This window comes from Camarhynchus parvulus, chromosome Z (genome assembly GCF_901933205.1).
Source record: "Camarhynchus parvulus chromosome Z, STF_HiC, whole genome shotgun sequence".
Classification (NCBI taxonomy): Eukaryota; Metazoa; Chordata; class Aves; order Passeriformes; family Thraupidae; genus Camarhynchus; species Camarhynchus parvulus.
Genome location: NC_044601.1, coordinates 48,777,191 through 48,790,817, shown reverse-complemented (window position 1 = coordinate 48,790,817; position 13,627 = coordinate 48,777,191). Strand labels below are relative to the sequence as shown.

The 13,627-nt window shown below is 39.0% G+C and overlaps 1 protein-coding gene across 11 annotated transcripts in view; it reads left to right on the top strand.

Moving 5' to 3' along the window:
- The window catches only part of MAST4 (microtubule associated serine/threonine kinase family member 4), a 276,947-nt gene that overhangs the window by 194,710 nt on the left and 68,610 nt on the right, over positions 1 to 13,627 (top strand). For all 11 annotated transcript variants that reach the window (XM_030968186.1, XM_030968185.1, XM_030968184.1 and 8 more), the window contains one exon: positions 8,254 to 8,342. In XM_030968186.1, coding sequence (XP_030824046.1) covers positions 8,254 to 8,342 — 89 coding nt within the window. The remainder of the gene's footprint in view (positions 1 to 8,253; positions 8,343 to 13,627) is intronic.

The following is a 13,627-nucleotide window of genomic DNA, read 5'->3' as shown; positions in this document are numbered from 1 at the left end:
AACAGTATTTTTAGGACTTTGTCTCTTAGTGGCTTTTCTCCTGGGCGAGTCTCTGTAGTACAGTGCAATGCAGACTGTGTTTCATGGGATGTAGACTTCTGTTTTAATAAGCTTCTGATTCTTCTTATGTGAAAGTCACCGTGGCAACATAAAATTTTTGATGGATACCAACAAATAGAGGAGGTTGAAGGGAAGATGAAGCACAACTTCCATAAGAAGAAGCAGGGCGAACAAAATAGTTTCTTGTTTTCTTCCCCCAACTGAAAATGGATTAGTAATTTTTGCAGTGTCTCTTAGGCATCTACCCAGGAAGTAGGCTTTTTTAGGCTGGCTGTATGTAACTACCTAATTTCAAAATGTGACAGACTTTAAACCAGTGGGGTGTTTTGGGTATTGATGCCATGCAGACATTTTGAGCCAAGAGAAGCACTCCTTAAAGTTCTTTCCCTGCTATTTGAGGAACGTGGTCACTGCTATGAAGAGGCCTGTATGGCTTATCATCCTGGCCTGGTACATGGTGAGTTAGGAACAGTGCTCTTCTGAGTAAGTAAGAAGGAAAGAAGCCCAAGAGGAGGTAGTTCTAAGGGGAAAGCAGAATGAGAAAACTGGAGAGAAAGTGAACAGGGTTTCACTGTGGTAGATAACTGGACGAACAGGTCTTTGGTCTGTAATGTGGAGATGCTCCCATGTTTTATCTAAATTCTGAACTCTGGTGGCCTCAGTTTCAACCAGAGTTACAGAGAACTCAGGATATGTGCTTGGCTCCCTGGCAGTATTGAAGTGTCCTGGGGAATTGGCTGTGATTAGTCCTTGAGTCTGGATGGATGTTGTTGAAAGGAAGTATGGCTGGAACAGGACCCATTTGTTTATTGGTTTTGTTTGGGGTTATTTTTTGAAGGGGCTGACTGGGTAAAAGTTGTCCGTGTATTGACTGCTTGTTGAATGTAAATGTGGAAAAGGTTACTGTTCCCCGTTGAGGGGGTAGAAGGGTGAGGAGGTAGTTCCTCAGCTGAGGGGATCCCTTGACTGAGTCTGACTGCTTGTGTTGTGAGCAGCAGCAACAGGGCTCCAACCTAGCTCCTGACCCAGGGACAGAGCCCCTGGAAGCATTGCCTGTGACAGTGTCTGTACTACAGCCTTGCAGACAGCGCACCAGCCTGAGGTGGAGTGGTGGCTCCAGAGGAAATGGCATCCAAATCCTGACTCACCTCCATCTGCTCCCCCAGTTTCTCCCAAGCTGTTAACCACCAGCAGTGGGTCAGAGTGAGAAACATCCTGCCCCCAGCCTTTCCTCTGCAGCTTGGTGGGAGATGTCTGGCTGCATTCTCTCAGCACAGGAGATGCACCAGAAATTGTAGTCAGAATATGGAGTGATAAGGGTTAATGTAAACTGTAGGGGATCGCCCAAAAGCACAAGGAGGCCTTTTTTTTGAACCTGCTGTCTGCAACCTAGATAGGCATGCCCTCTGGTAAACAGGTATTTCCTGTCTAATGCAAACAGTTTCTGCAAGATTATCTACTGTCCTAGTCAAGGCACTACTTCATTTGGTTAACATCTCCAAACTAGTGATGCTGTGATCTTAATAGGTGTGATGTATGACTTTTTTCTTTTTAAGATAAGACTTGTGATTATATTATAAACCCCTCACAGTAGCTACTGATTTTGCTTTTTTCAGTTAGGCTTTTTTTTTGTTGTTTGTTTGTTTGACTTCGGTGTTGTTTTGTTTTTGGTGGGTTTTTTCCTTCGTTTGTTTTTGGGGATTTTTTGCATGTTCTGAATTATGTAGCGTGCAGATAATCATACTTAGCAGTAGTTTAGGCCAGCCCTGCATGTTTTTCCTCTACATTGGTGCTAGCTTCCTAATTACCCTTCTATTTTGAATGAATAACATTTTTGTATCAAGGAATTTAGTTAAATTTCTCAGTATGATAGGAGACACCTAGTAACTTGGTTTATTTCCCTTCTCAGAATATGAAATAAACTATAAATTCAAGAAACAGTGGGATTTAAATGATCCCATCATCATGTTCTCGATGGGTTGTATGATGTCAAGATACAAAAATGTAATTTTGGGTATAATAGAGCAGAATTGCTCAGTGGCCCAGTGGTTTGTGATCCTGAGCATTCTTTTTGTATGCACTCCTCTGTATACTCTCTTTGGTTGTAGTACAGACATTAACTTTTGTGCAGCTATGAATATTGTACAACTATGGAGTTAGTAGTTAGCTTAATACTCTTTTTTTTTGTTACTGTAGAGGTCAATATTTAATTATGTGAGTTAAATGTGAATCAGTGGGTTTAGGAAGGTTCAGGACAGACAGAAGTATGCAGTTTTAAATCTGTAGAAGAAATTTGGAATTCTTGTAACTACTGATTATTCTCCTGTGCAAGAAGAAGAAAAATTACGGATCGAAATTGACTAGAGTAAAAGTGAGAGCAGTCAGTGAAGCTGAAGACACTGAACACATCCAACTAGCAAGTTCAGTTGAGAAGGCATAATGACCTTGTTATTTGTATTGTAGGACTCTGGTTCAAAGGAGATTGAGAAGCCCCTCCCGGTGTAAGCAGTCTTTGTGTCAGTCTCCCTCAGGTCTGGTTATTAGAGATTTGGCAGATATTTTTACAATTCTGTGATTTTTCCTGGTGTCTGCTTTTGCAGTGATGCTGTTGTGCATGCATTTGAATCCTTTAGGCAGTCTATGGAAAGGGTGATCCTACATCTAGTTGATGGCATTTTGCGTTTTATTTCCCTGTAGATTTTTCCTTTTTAGAAATACAAAGAAAAAGTCTCTTCTTTTGTTTGATTGAGGAAAGATGAAGTTCTGATGGCATGGTGGCATGCTGGTAATTGGTATTAACAGTAGGGAGAAGGGAGTTTCATGCACATTTTTCAGTATTCAGAGAGGACTTGTAGCTTACTGCCCATGTTTATCTGGCCAATAGCCAAAGCCAAAACACTCAGTGTAGTGTTGCAAAGGTTCAAGACAGACCACCAAACTAGGGCAGCAAGCAGCTGCATCTTGGTGTGCTGTTTTCATTATGTTTTGACAGCACTCTTGTTTCTTCAGACTAAAGCTCACCTTACTTAAGTTGACTAAAGCTCACATACAAAATAGGAAAATCTGAATCCGTCCCTACATTATAAAACTTAAAATTTAAATCCCAGTAGCCTATTTTCTGCAGTGCATTACAGACTGATGTAGAATAATTCCTCACAGAAAGAGTATACTTGAGAGTAGAATGTTTGACTGTATGTGCAATGTTGTAAAGGTAGAATGTTAGAGGTATTTATCTAAATAGATGCATACATTTTATGCATATGAATATGAATGTGTGTCTGTATATGCATATATACACATAACAAATTTGGAGAGTGTATATGCAGATATGCAGTCTAGGTAAAATATATCAGAAAATACTGCTAGATAATAAATTTATATGAATGTGAAATACTGACAGCCTTTAAAAGTGTAATTCTGCAGTATTCATTGAGGAATATTCTCAGCCAATTTGTTTCCTCGCATAAAGTGAACTGATGCTAAGTGTTGGCTGTGTTTCACTTTGACTTTCTGGAGATGCTTCATCAAATACAAGCTTCAAGGCTACTTTTGACAAGGAAGCTGCTTGCAGTATCGATGTGTGTCATCTCTTCAGGGCAGCTGGTTTTTGCATTTATTCCAGTTCATATCCCCATAGAACTTGTCTGGGTTCTGGAGCACATGGAAGTACTCACTGAACTGCTTTTTAATGTAGAAGGCTTCTTCTTTAAAAACTAAGTAAACCGAGCGAACCAGACAAAATAGCCAAGACAAACTAAACTAAATTCCTCACTTCAAATGTTCTGGGTTTTTGTAAGTTCAGTGTGCACTGTTCAATGACTCTTCAGTGTTGGTGTTGCTGAAGATAATAACTGTGAAGTCATACCTTAGCTACCTTCATAACAAGTTAAATATAACTGAGATAGAACTTAAATTTAACTTTCCTGTATAACCAAAGTCACAACATCTCAAGTGTTGCTAGAGACAGCATGTTCCTGCTGGGGTAGTTTTCAACTATGTAGTTTTAACACCAGAGAAATTATAATCCCTTTTTCTATCCCTGGAGCCTTTATAGGAAGGCTGGTCTTGCATTATTAGTGTCTCATGTGTACCTGGTTAGGCTTCACATTCTGGATATGGCACTAACTTGATTTCTTTGTGCTTGTATTGGCAACTAAAACCATTTGTTTGTAGCCTCTTTTCAGAATGGGAGAAATCCCCTTCTAATCTTTGCCTCCAACTAAGCTGCTATATATTACACTAATACCAGAATTAAGATGGTGTGGAGTAGTGCTGTGCTCAGCATAGCCTGTGAGAGATGGTGATTTGTCAAAATAGCTTAGACTCCAAATACATCTTCATGGCAAGTGTAAATATAATGATTGGGGATAATGAAATGAAATAATTATCAATTATAAAGGCTGATGCCATATTTCTAATGAAAAGCCTGGCAAACCTGGCTCTGACAAAACAGCCTGCTTTCCCTACTTCTTTTGAATAAATAAAAGTTATTAACCTTCATTGCCAGTAATTTGTTCATCTTTTAGCCCTCATTCACAGGAAGAAATTTCCATTTCACTGCATATCTTTCACAACTATTGCCATATCTTGATTACTCTGTCAGGAAACCTGTTTCAGCTCTGGATGAAGTATTGTCTGTCCTAGAAGCACTGCATTTCTGCTTCACCTTTTTATTCTGTTCAATGTTTCCAGGAGATTGTGGAATGTAGCTGTATTTTAACAACCATACTCTTACTCAAGTCTCATGCTTTGCTGATTTCAGTCTAACTGTTCCCCTCATTTCTACCTGAATAGCTTTTGCCTGATATGGGAAGAATTGTGGCTCTTTAAGGAGCAAAGTAATCAAGCTTGATGCATTTGGATTGCATCTTTCAGCAGCTGCTGTTCACCCTGGGTTTGTTACAATAGAAGTTCAGCAAAAGCACTTTCTATGTAGTGTCTTCTGTTTGTTTTATCATGAGTGCTTCTCATCAGGAACATTGATTGTCTGTAGCAGCTGGAGAAGTGACTGGGAGTTAGTGCATTAAGAGTGATACTGGAGCTGAGGGGAAGGAGGAATTCCCCCACAGTGAGACATGCTGAGAAGTCAGGATAGGGAGGAGAAGAGTGAGTGGGCAGGAGTGTCAGTGACAGAGAGCAGGAGGTATGACAGAACCTGTCATGGGGGGGTGGATTTGGGAAACAAATAAGAAATTATGAATTGGATTCTAAGATAAGGAGTAGTGCCATTTGTCCAAGTCACTGCTGATACAGTGTGAGGTCAATGACTTCCAGATAGGTATTCACCCAGGAGGAGTAAAGTCCGGGAAGGATATTTGTGGAGCAGAGAAGAAGGCAAAGGGCAACAAATGTAAACTTTCTGTTCTGCTCAAGTCTTCTGCATGCCCCAAAGTTTAGTTATTGTTAAAAGTGACTGACTTTTTTTTTCTGTGCTCTCTCCTGTTCTTTTTCATCCTGTAAAAAGGTTTTCTTTAAAAAAAAAAAAAAGTGTTCTAAGCTTTGCATCTTACCTGCTGCCTAGCTTGCTAGTCTCTTCTTGGCATGCAGCCTGAGCACAGCATGAAATTCAAGGCTTAGGGAATTGCATTTTGGGGATTAGTGCTCTGTGGTTTACCAAGGTTTATATTTCCCTAAGTTACAATCCCTGTAGAGTATTCCTGCATGGCTATAACTTTACTGCAGACAAAGAAGCTTTATTTCAGGGCTGCCTCTTATCAGTTGGTTTATCTTGTCAGATTTGAATGGGAGAAGAATAGTTTTATGAAAACAATAGAAGGGGAAAGTTGATGTGTTCAGAGATCTAGAAAAAAACTGTTTTGTTTTAAAATGGTTTTAACTTCTGAGATTCTTTTGTATAAGGAAGATAGCTGTTTCAATGCTAAATATAGTTCAGTAAGTAATGCTTTGATACTTCCTTTGTGCCACCCTGCTCCCCATTTGTGGAGTTCTGGCAGCTTAGATCATCTTTCAAGGTTCCCTGAAGTTTATTTTTTTTTCATCCACAAAATGCCTCTTTTATAATAGCATTATTTTGGGGAAGGAATTGTGTTTCACAGATTATACAGGATGGATTACATTGTTTCAAAACCTTTGTGAAGCGCAGCTGAAAAACAAAGCTTACAGTGAGAGCTCTAGGAGGGATTTGTCCTTCATGCAGTGAGTTGCATCTTACCTTACTGGTAAGGCAAATAGAGGAAAACTTCATATCTTTTATTTTTTATTTCTCAATAGAACATTTCATTTGAGTATGATAGAAGATAAATTCTCTCTGCAGCCACATCTGAGCAAGTAGCAAACATGTTTTTGAAATGGCAGCAGGGGGGAAAGATTTCTCATTGTGTAAGATCTTGATATTGAAGGTAATGCCATCATACTCTCCAGAGTTTTAAAAATACACAGACTCCAAAAAAAACCACCAAAACCCAAAGATAAGTTTAATTAGGTGTTTTTGATAATGATTTGTGAAAGACATTGCACATTCAACTGAGAAATGTAAAGTTTGGATATTAATGTAAAAGTGAATGCAAGGCATTTGTTTATTTACATAGGAAATTCTGGTGAAAGTGATAAAAGCCTCAATTTCTACAAGTAAGGGCAAGTGACAAGTATGTGCAAGGAATCATCCATGTAGCAAAATCTGTGAAGAGTATCTAAAATTTTTGTGCTTTAAATGTATTACTTTCTTTTGCCAGAATTTGTGGTGGTCCTTTAAATCCCAGACTTCAGCCGTGAAAAACTTGCTTGTAAGTCACATCATGGATGCTCTGAGCCCCAGCCTGCATCACAGATGTTGGCAATGATACCATCACATCATCATAGAGAGATGCAATCTCTGTGTCTTTTAATGAATATCTGATAAATACCAGAAGTTTTTCCTGGGTTCAATTCTAGATTGGAGAATTGCAACGAAACAGTTATTCAAGCTTTTAAAATAAGAGTAGCAGATAAAGGGAGGAAAGTTATCAAAAATATGGTGACATTGCATGAAGCCAGAAGGAATATTCTGAACCATTCTTTTTCTTGTCTTCTGTATTACTTTGGAGTACTTCTGCACCTGTTTTTCTTTATGAACTCCATCCATTCTTTTGCACTTTATTCAATTTAACTATATCAAGACTAATTAGTCTTGGTTTCTGTCTGTTACATAATGAGAGAGGATCATAGTGTTACAAAATTCATTTTTTGAGATGTCTACAAATAAGATCTGAATCTCCTTCTCTTGCAGTCTACTTTGATAATTAAGTACTTTTGTGTATAAACTTTCTCCATTTTAGATGTTTTGAAGTTTTTCTAAGCCATTACAGAAAAATTCTGATTGCAGCGCTGTAAACATTAGCGTATGCACTCCAGTTTATACACAGCTAAGGTCTCTTAGTTTAGGATAATATTTTCCTTCTGCATGAGTGTTTGAAGTGTTGGGGATTTATGTTTATGAGAATATTTGTTATAGTAGAATGAGGGAAGAAGAAAACTACTTCTGCCAACGAATATATAAAAACTGTGTGATATATTTAAGAAAAATACCTCCTTTCCCACGTTTAATCAATGTCTTAATTTACTTCTAGTCTTGTTTAATGATCTTGTGTTATGGGAAATTAGTGTCTTTGCAGATGAAAAATGTATGAGTAAAAAAAATGCATTCATCTTCTTAATTATCATCTGTACTAATGACAAAAGGCACAGATATGAAATTTATCTCAATAATTAGATTTCTAATTATTACATCATTTTCAGATTGATAAGTCTTGCTCTGTCTGGCATGTGATTTCAAGCTACAGTTCATGCAACAGGAATAGTTTTAGTCATTGAATGGTGATTGTAAACCTGAGACTGTGTTTCACATTATATTTATTTTTATATTTTATAAAATGTGTATGGCAGAGAAATAAGCTTTAGTTGGAGAAGAATATTTTGTTAATGACTCTACAGGGAAATGTTGGTCATTGCACAGAACAGCAAACGTGCAAGCCTGAAAAGTATCCATGGTGCATTTTCTTTGAAAACTTCTGGTTTTGCCATTATCCATTATAATCATAGACTTCCTGGACATGCCTACAAAAACAACAATAGCTCTGATTTTTAATAGGAAACTGAGAAGTCAAGGAACTCAGTAGCAGAATCTCAAAACGCCCATATGTGATACATGCTGTATTTCTGATGCTAATGTCTTCTTTTCTCTCTTTTTGCCCACAGCTGTAGAACAAGTAACAGGAAGAGTTTGATGGGCAGTAGCCAGTCTCCAGCTCTGCCTCGGCCTCATTCACCACTCTCAGCTCATACAGGTGATTTTATAACTACGCTACTACTGCTATTATGAAATTCTTATGGTGTCTCTATAACTGAAGGAAAACATACTCTACTGTTCTTTTCACTGTAATAGCAAAAAGTTGGATTTCATCTTATCCGAATTTCTGTTTTACATTTAGATCCATAAATCCTATGTTATGATCAGTCCAAAAATATCATTTAGCTATTTTTATTTCTTCACCTTGCATTCTGGTAGATTTTCTCTCCCCCTCCTACCATTGCTCTTCCTATAGCTTACACCACATAACGAAGGTAGTGGAGTCTGTATTACATTCTGATCCTGGAACTTCTGCTCCCGAGGATTTATAGTGTCAGGTACTTTGGTGGTAGTTGCTGTACTTCACTTTCCATGCCAATAAATTGATGATAGTTTTGTTTTTCTTCTAAAACATCTGAAACACTTAAAGTTTGGATGAATGTCCATAAATAAATATTTTATTTATAATAATTGCATTAATTTTTTAAAGTAAAATTTTTAGAGTATCACCTCACATTTACACAGATATTTATTGTCTTTTTAATTTTGAGGGTGCATTAGCTGTAACTACAGGCCAAAATGAAAGCACCACACTAATCCTTGTGTAATCAATTACTCTGAATACACTGGAGAGCTGCTTGCAGGGAGATGCTAAACAAGAAGGTGCAGAGCTTCACATGAATTTTTGAAGTATATTAAGGCATCTCCAGTTTTCTCATGGAAGCAACATTGTTAGAGAAAATATGGTGGTGAGTTTTGCTCTCAGAAGCAGCTGTCACAAGTAGGAACCCAGGCAACATGAAAATTTGTAGAGTTCAAGGCAGTAGAGCATTTAAAACAAACAAACTAAAACATGGTGCAGACTGTTTTGAAACTGAAAAATTAAATTTTGGAATGTCTGGAATACCATTTTGGGTCTCCCAAACACAGAAATTTCCATCTGGAAGAGGAGATTGTGGTCGCCATAAAAAGTGTCCTTGGTTGTGCTGTGCTGACTTGAGGAAAGCAGTAACAATGCTTGCTCTAGCATGTCTGCTGCTGTAAATGACTATACCATCTGTTTTGAAATAGAAACCTTGGGCCAGTGATTCCTAATGAACTCTGAAGTATAGACTGACCAGCACATGTTACCTGGGATTTGGATATAGGCTGTGTATTTGATAAATGGTGGAAAGTTCCTGTCTGGCAGCGGATTCAGGCTTTCATCAAGTTGCTTCATCTTTTGAATTGATTTCTCAAACAGCAAAAGAGAAATAATATTGCTGATGTCACAGCTATTGTCAAGTGGCTGAGAAGGTTGAAAACCAATTCTATAAGTTAAAGATTAAGTGTAAGTGGTTCTTTTCCACAAACTCAGCAGTACGTACTGTTTATTCAAAAGCGTATTACAGAAATCTGACAGCTTCTCCCATTACACAGGATACAGTAGGTTCTCTTACTTGGCTACTTCCAAAGACATGTGTCCTAGGCACTTGAGCAGCACTAGTAAATCTCATAGTAAGTCTCATCACATATATGAGATTAATGTTTGGATGTGCATGTCCAGCTCTGTTATTAGCTTGGTTCTGTAAATAGCTAATTATAGTAAATATTCACACAACTATTGGATCTTAGCTCAGCTGGCTAGTGTGCCTGGACAAATCTGTACATCAGATCACTGTGAATGTCATCCTAATCCACACAAATAAAAAATATGCAAATTTAGTAAGCTAAATACTTTCCTCTACACAGGCAGTAGGAGTTCAGTGTTTCAGGTGTTTAATGTCTATAAATCTGTGAGAATGTCAGACTTGGGAGGCTGGATTTACAGTGATCCTGTGATTTCTGTGTTGTCAGAGCTGCCAGGTGTTAAACTGCACTAGCTTCTGCACACTCACATTGCCTTCCTCCTCTCTGTGGTGGCATGTACTGAAGGCCTGTTTCCTTGCAAAGTGTGGTAGAGGGATTGACAAGAGACTGTGTGTGCTGTACAGCTTGCTGGGTTTATTCTTCTTGGCCCTGCTTGACTGAGAAGAATTGCTCCAAGTCATAGAGGCCTCCTTGACTTCACGGAGAGAACCTGGTATGTCTCTTGTCCAGCTATAGATGATTTGAGAGTCTTTTTTGAAGCTGAGATTCTCTTAGGGAAGTTCTTTGAATTGGAAGTTTTTACTTTACTTTATAGCCAGATCATCTGCCCAGCGTATGTACCTCAAGTTTAAGTTTCAGAGACTGAGGATGATCCTCTAAAACCTTCACATATTTCTTACTAACATTTGCTGTTGGAAGAGGAAACACTAGAAGAGGGAAAGGCAGACAAAAGAGTTTCCAGTCCTTGGGGAGCATGTAACAAGCTGAATGTGCAGCAAAGTGTCAGTGCTTGCATTTACTGAAAACAGGTTTATTCATCAGTCTGTTCTTGGCTGAAGTGTGGTAATAACATGCATTTTTGACAAATATGTTCTAGTGAGATAATGCAGAATTTGGAGGACATTGAAGAGCAAAGGAAAGGAAACTTCTCTAGTGCTCTAGAGAAGTTTTTCTTGTGTGTTGTTAGAGTTCTATTTCATTAATGCAATCTGCCCACATGAGTTCAGGCTGAAGCTCAGGTTGGACAGATGCTAACATCTGATTTAACTTCGTGAGACCATTGCACAATTTCTTGTTACTGGGTTGTCAAAAGAAAATACTGATTCTTGCATCACTTGCCTTTTAAAGGACTCAGTTTAACTGATGAGAGAGCCAGGAACTTTAGGTATTGAGGACTCTTAGTATCACCTATCCTAGAAATCTTTAGCTTCCTCACATTGCATGTTAGGCTTTTTCTTCTACTGGATCCCACTCTTGTACTCCCTACTCTCAGGTGCTCCATCCATCTCTGGGGAGAGCCTGCTGTTGCCCTTACTGAAAAGAGTTCCATTCATTGCCCTTATTTAAGTGGACTAGATTCTTAATGTTTTTACTGTCTTAGTTGCCAGCTGGGATTTAAGCACAACAAAGGGATAAAGACCTGCAAAAAAAGCTAAGTACCATCCAGCTGCTCACCCACCCATCCCCCCTACAGCAGGTAGAAAAATTAGAAAAAAAATTAAAAGTACAACTTGTGAGTTGAGATTAGAACAGTTTAATAACTGAAACAAAACAAAAAAATTTACAATATTACTACTGAAAATAATAATAACAACAATAACAATTGCAATGAAAAGGAGAGAGTGGTGTATCATACCCAAGAGAAAGAAGTGATGCACAATACAATTGCTTACCAGCTGCTGACCAATGCCCAGCCCAGCCCCCAGCAGCCCCCAGCCCCTCCTGGCCCTGGCCAGCTCCCTGCAGTTTGCATCCTGGACACGATGTCCTGTGGTGTGGAACATCCCTTTGGCCTGTCAGGTCGGCTGTCCTGGCCGTGCTCCCTCCCGGTGCCTTTGTGCACGTGGTCATGGTGGGGAATGGGGCACTGAAGGTCCTTGGCTAAGGGTAAGCTCTGCTCAGCAGCAGCTAAAACATCAGTGTGCTGCCAGCATTAGTCTCATGCTGACTCCAAACACAGCACTGAACCAGTGACTAAAAAGAAAATTCTATCCCAGCTGGAATCAGCATGCCCTTTACTCTAGACTGTTCTATTTGAGTGGAATCAAAATTGTCACACTCTTGAAAATCCACCCGGGATCAATTTCTTTTAGTTGTCATCCTAATAGTCTTTAGTGTTATCCTTGGCTTTGTGTGTAGTCCTAATGAGATGGTTGGCATTGCTTGGGAATTCATTGCCCCAGAGGCATCTGAAGTGAGTCTTTTCATTCTTTGTGAGGACACCATTGGATTCCCTAACAAGCTTTTCCCTTCAGCGTTAATTCATTGCTTGTTGAGAGCAAGCAGAATACGTACCCAGTTAACTCTGCATGGCATACTTGAGATGATTTTATTTGGACCACTAGTTTAAGCTACTTGGGTTTGTTTCCCCAAAGGCCTCCCATCTCTGAGGACAGAAAAGTGCTGTGAGTCCTCGGTTCAAATGTAGCAAAGTGAGTGAAGGTGTGTTCTGGAATCTCAAGGTGGAGCTCTCTTAGAGTGCTTTGCATAACCACTCCTGCCAATACCTGTGATTTTGCTCAAGAATATTTTCATCTTTGGTATCTGCAGACCAATCATTTAGAGGTCTGGCTGCGCCTTTGGAAGCAATGTGCTATTACTTCAGATCTGCTGAAGAGCTCAGGTAGCTACTATTTAATCATAAACTGGATTTGAACTAGTTTGGATGTGAATAGGATTGCTCTGTTTTAGAGGATGAGCATCTTGAATGTGAGCATAGTTCTTCCGAGTGCATTTTATACCTGTGTTCTTCCTTATAGTCCTGTTTTTCATCCAGATGCAGTCTGAACTGGAGGTATCAGCTATTCTCTAGTTTAGATAGATGTTCTTTGAGGAGGACCAGTGGCCCAAGTTTAGGGCAATTAGGGTAATAATAATTGCCCCATATAAGAAAGTCTATTATATAGAGATCTCAGGCAAATTATCCGCCCCCAGTTTTCATTGCTTACTCTGGAGACAGTAGAAGATTTTTCCTACAAGGGAGTTTGTTGTTAATCTTTACAGATGCAAACTGATTTGGACAAGCACTGAATACTTACATGGAGTTTTTTAACTGTTAGCCTTGCCATCCTAGTCATACTCAGATTCATGTCAGGAGGGAGAGGCAGTGAGATAGCACCACACTTATGAAGTAAGTAGATTGTACAGAGTGCAAGTAGTGCATGAGTGGCAGATTTGTTTGTAAGCAACAGTGACCATAAAAGCTCCTGGGATACACTAAAGTGTTATTAGAGCAGTAAGTAGTCCAAGGATTGGGAACCCACGGGGTAAGGTCTGAGACTGAGGATGATAAATGAGATATGAAAAAGACAGTATGTACAGCAGATACTATATGTCTGTTAATGTATGTTAATTGCCAATACAATATATGCAAATCCATTTTCCTCTATGCAGGACCTGTAGCTGCTTGCAGAGATAATTTCTGTCTAGAAAGTCAGACTTTTGTTTGTAGTGAAACCTCTTGCCATGCCTTATGCATCCATGCAAAGATCACACAGTATCAGCTTTCTCTACATAAAGTGTTGCTATTTCTTGCAAAAATAGAAAACATGCTAGGTAATATCTTTAGGCTCATTAGCAGCTGTCATTGGTTAGTGGTGAGGACATCCTTTGCCTTTAGTATTTGGGCTGAAAGGTGTTAAGCCTGCTGAAAAGTACTTCTAAGTTTTCCATGAGCTGTTGAATACATAGACAACTGTGGGAAGATAAGAGTTG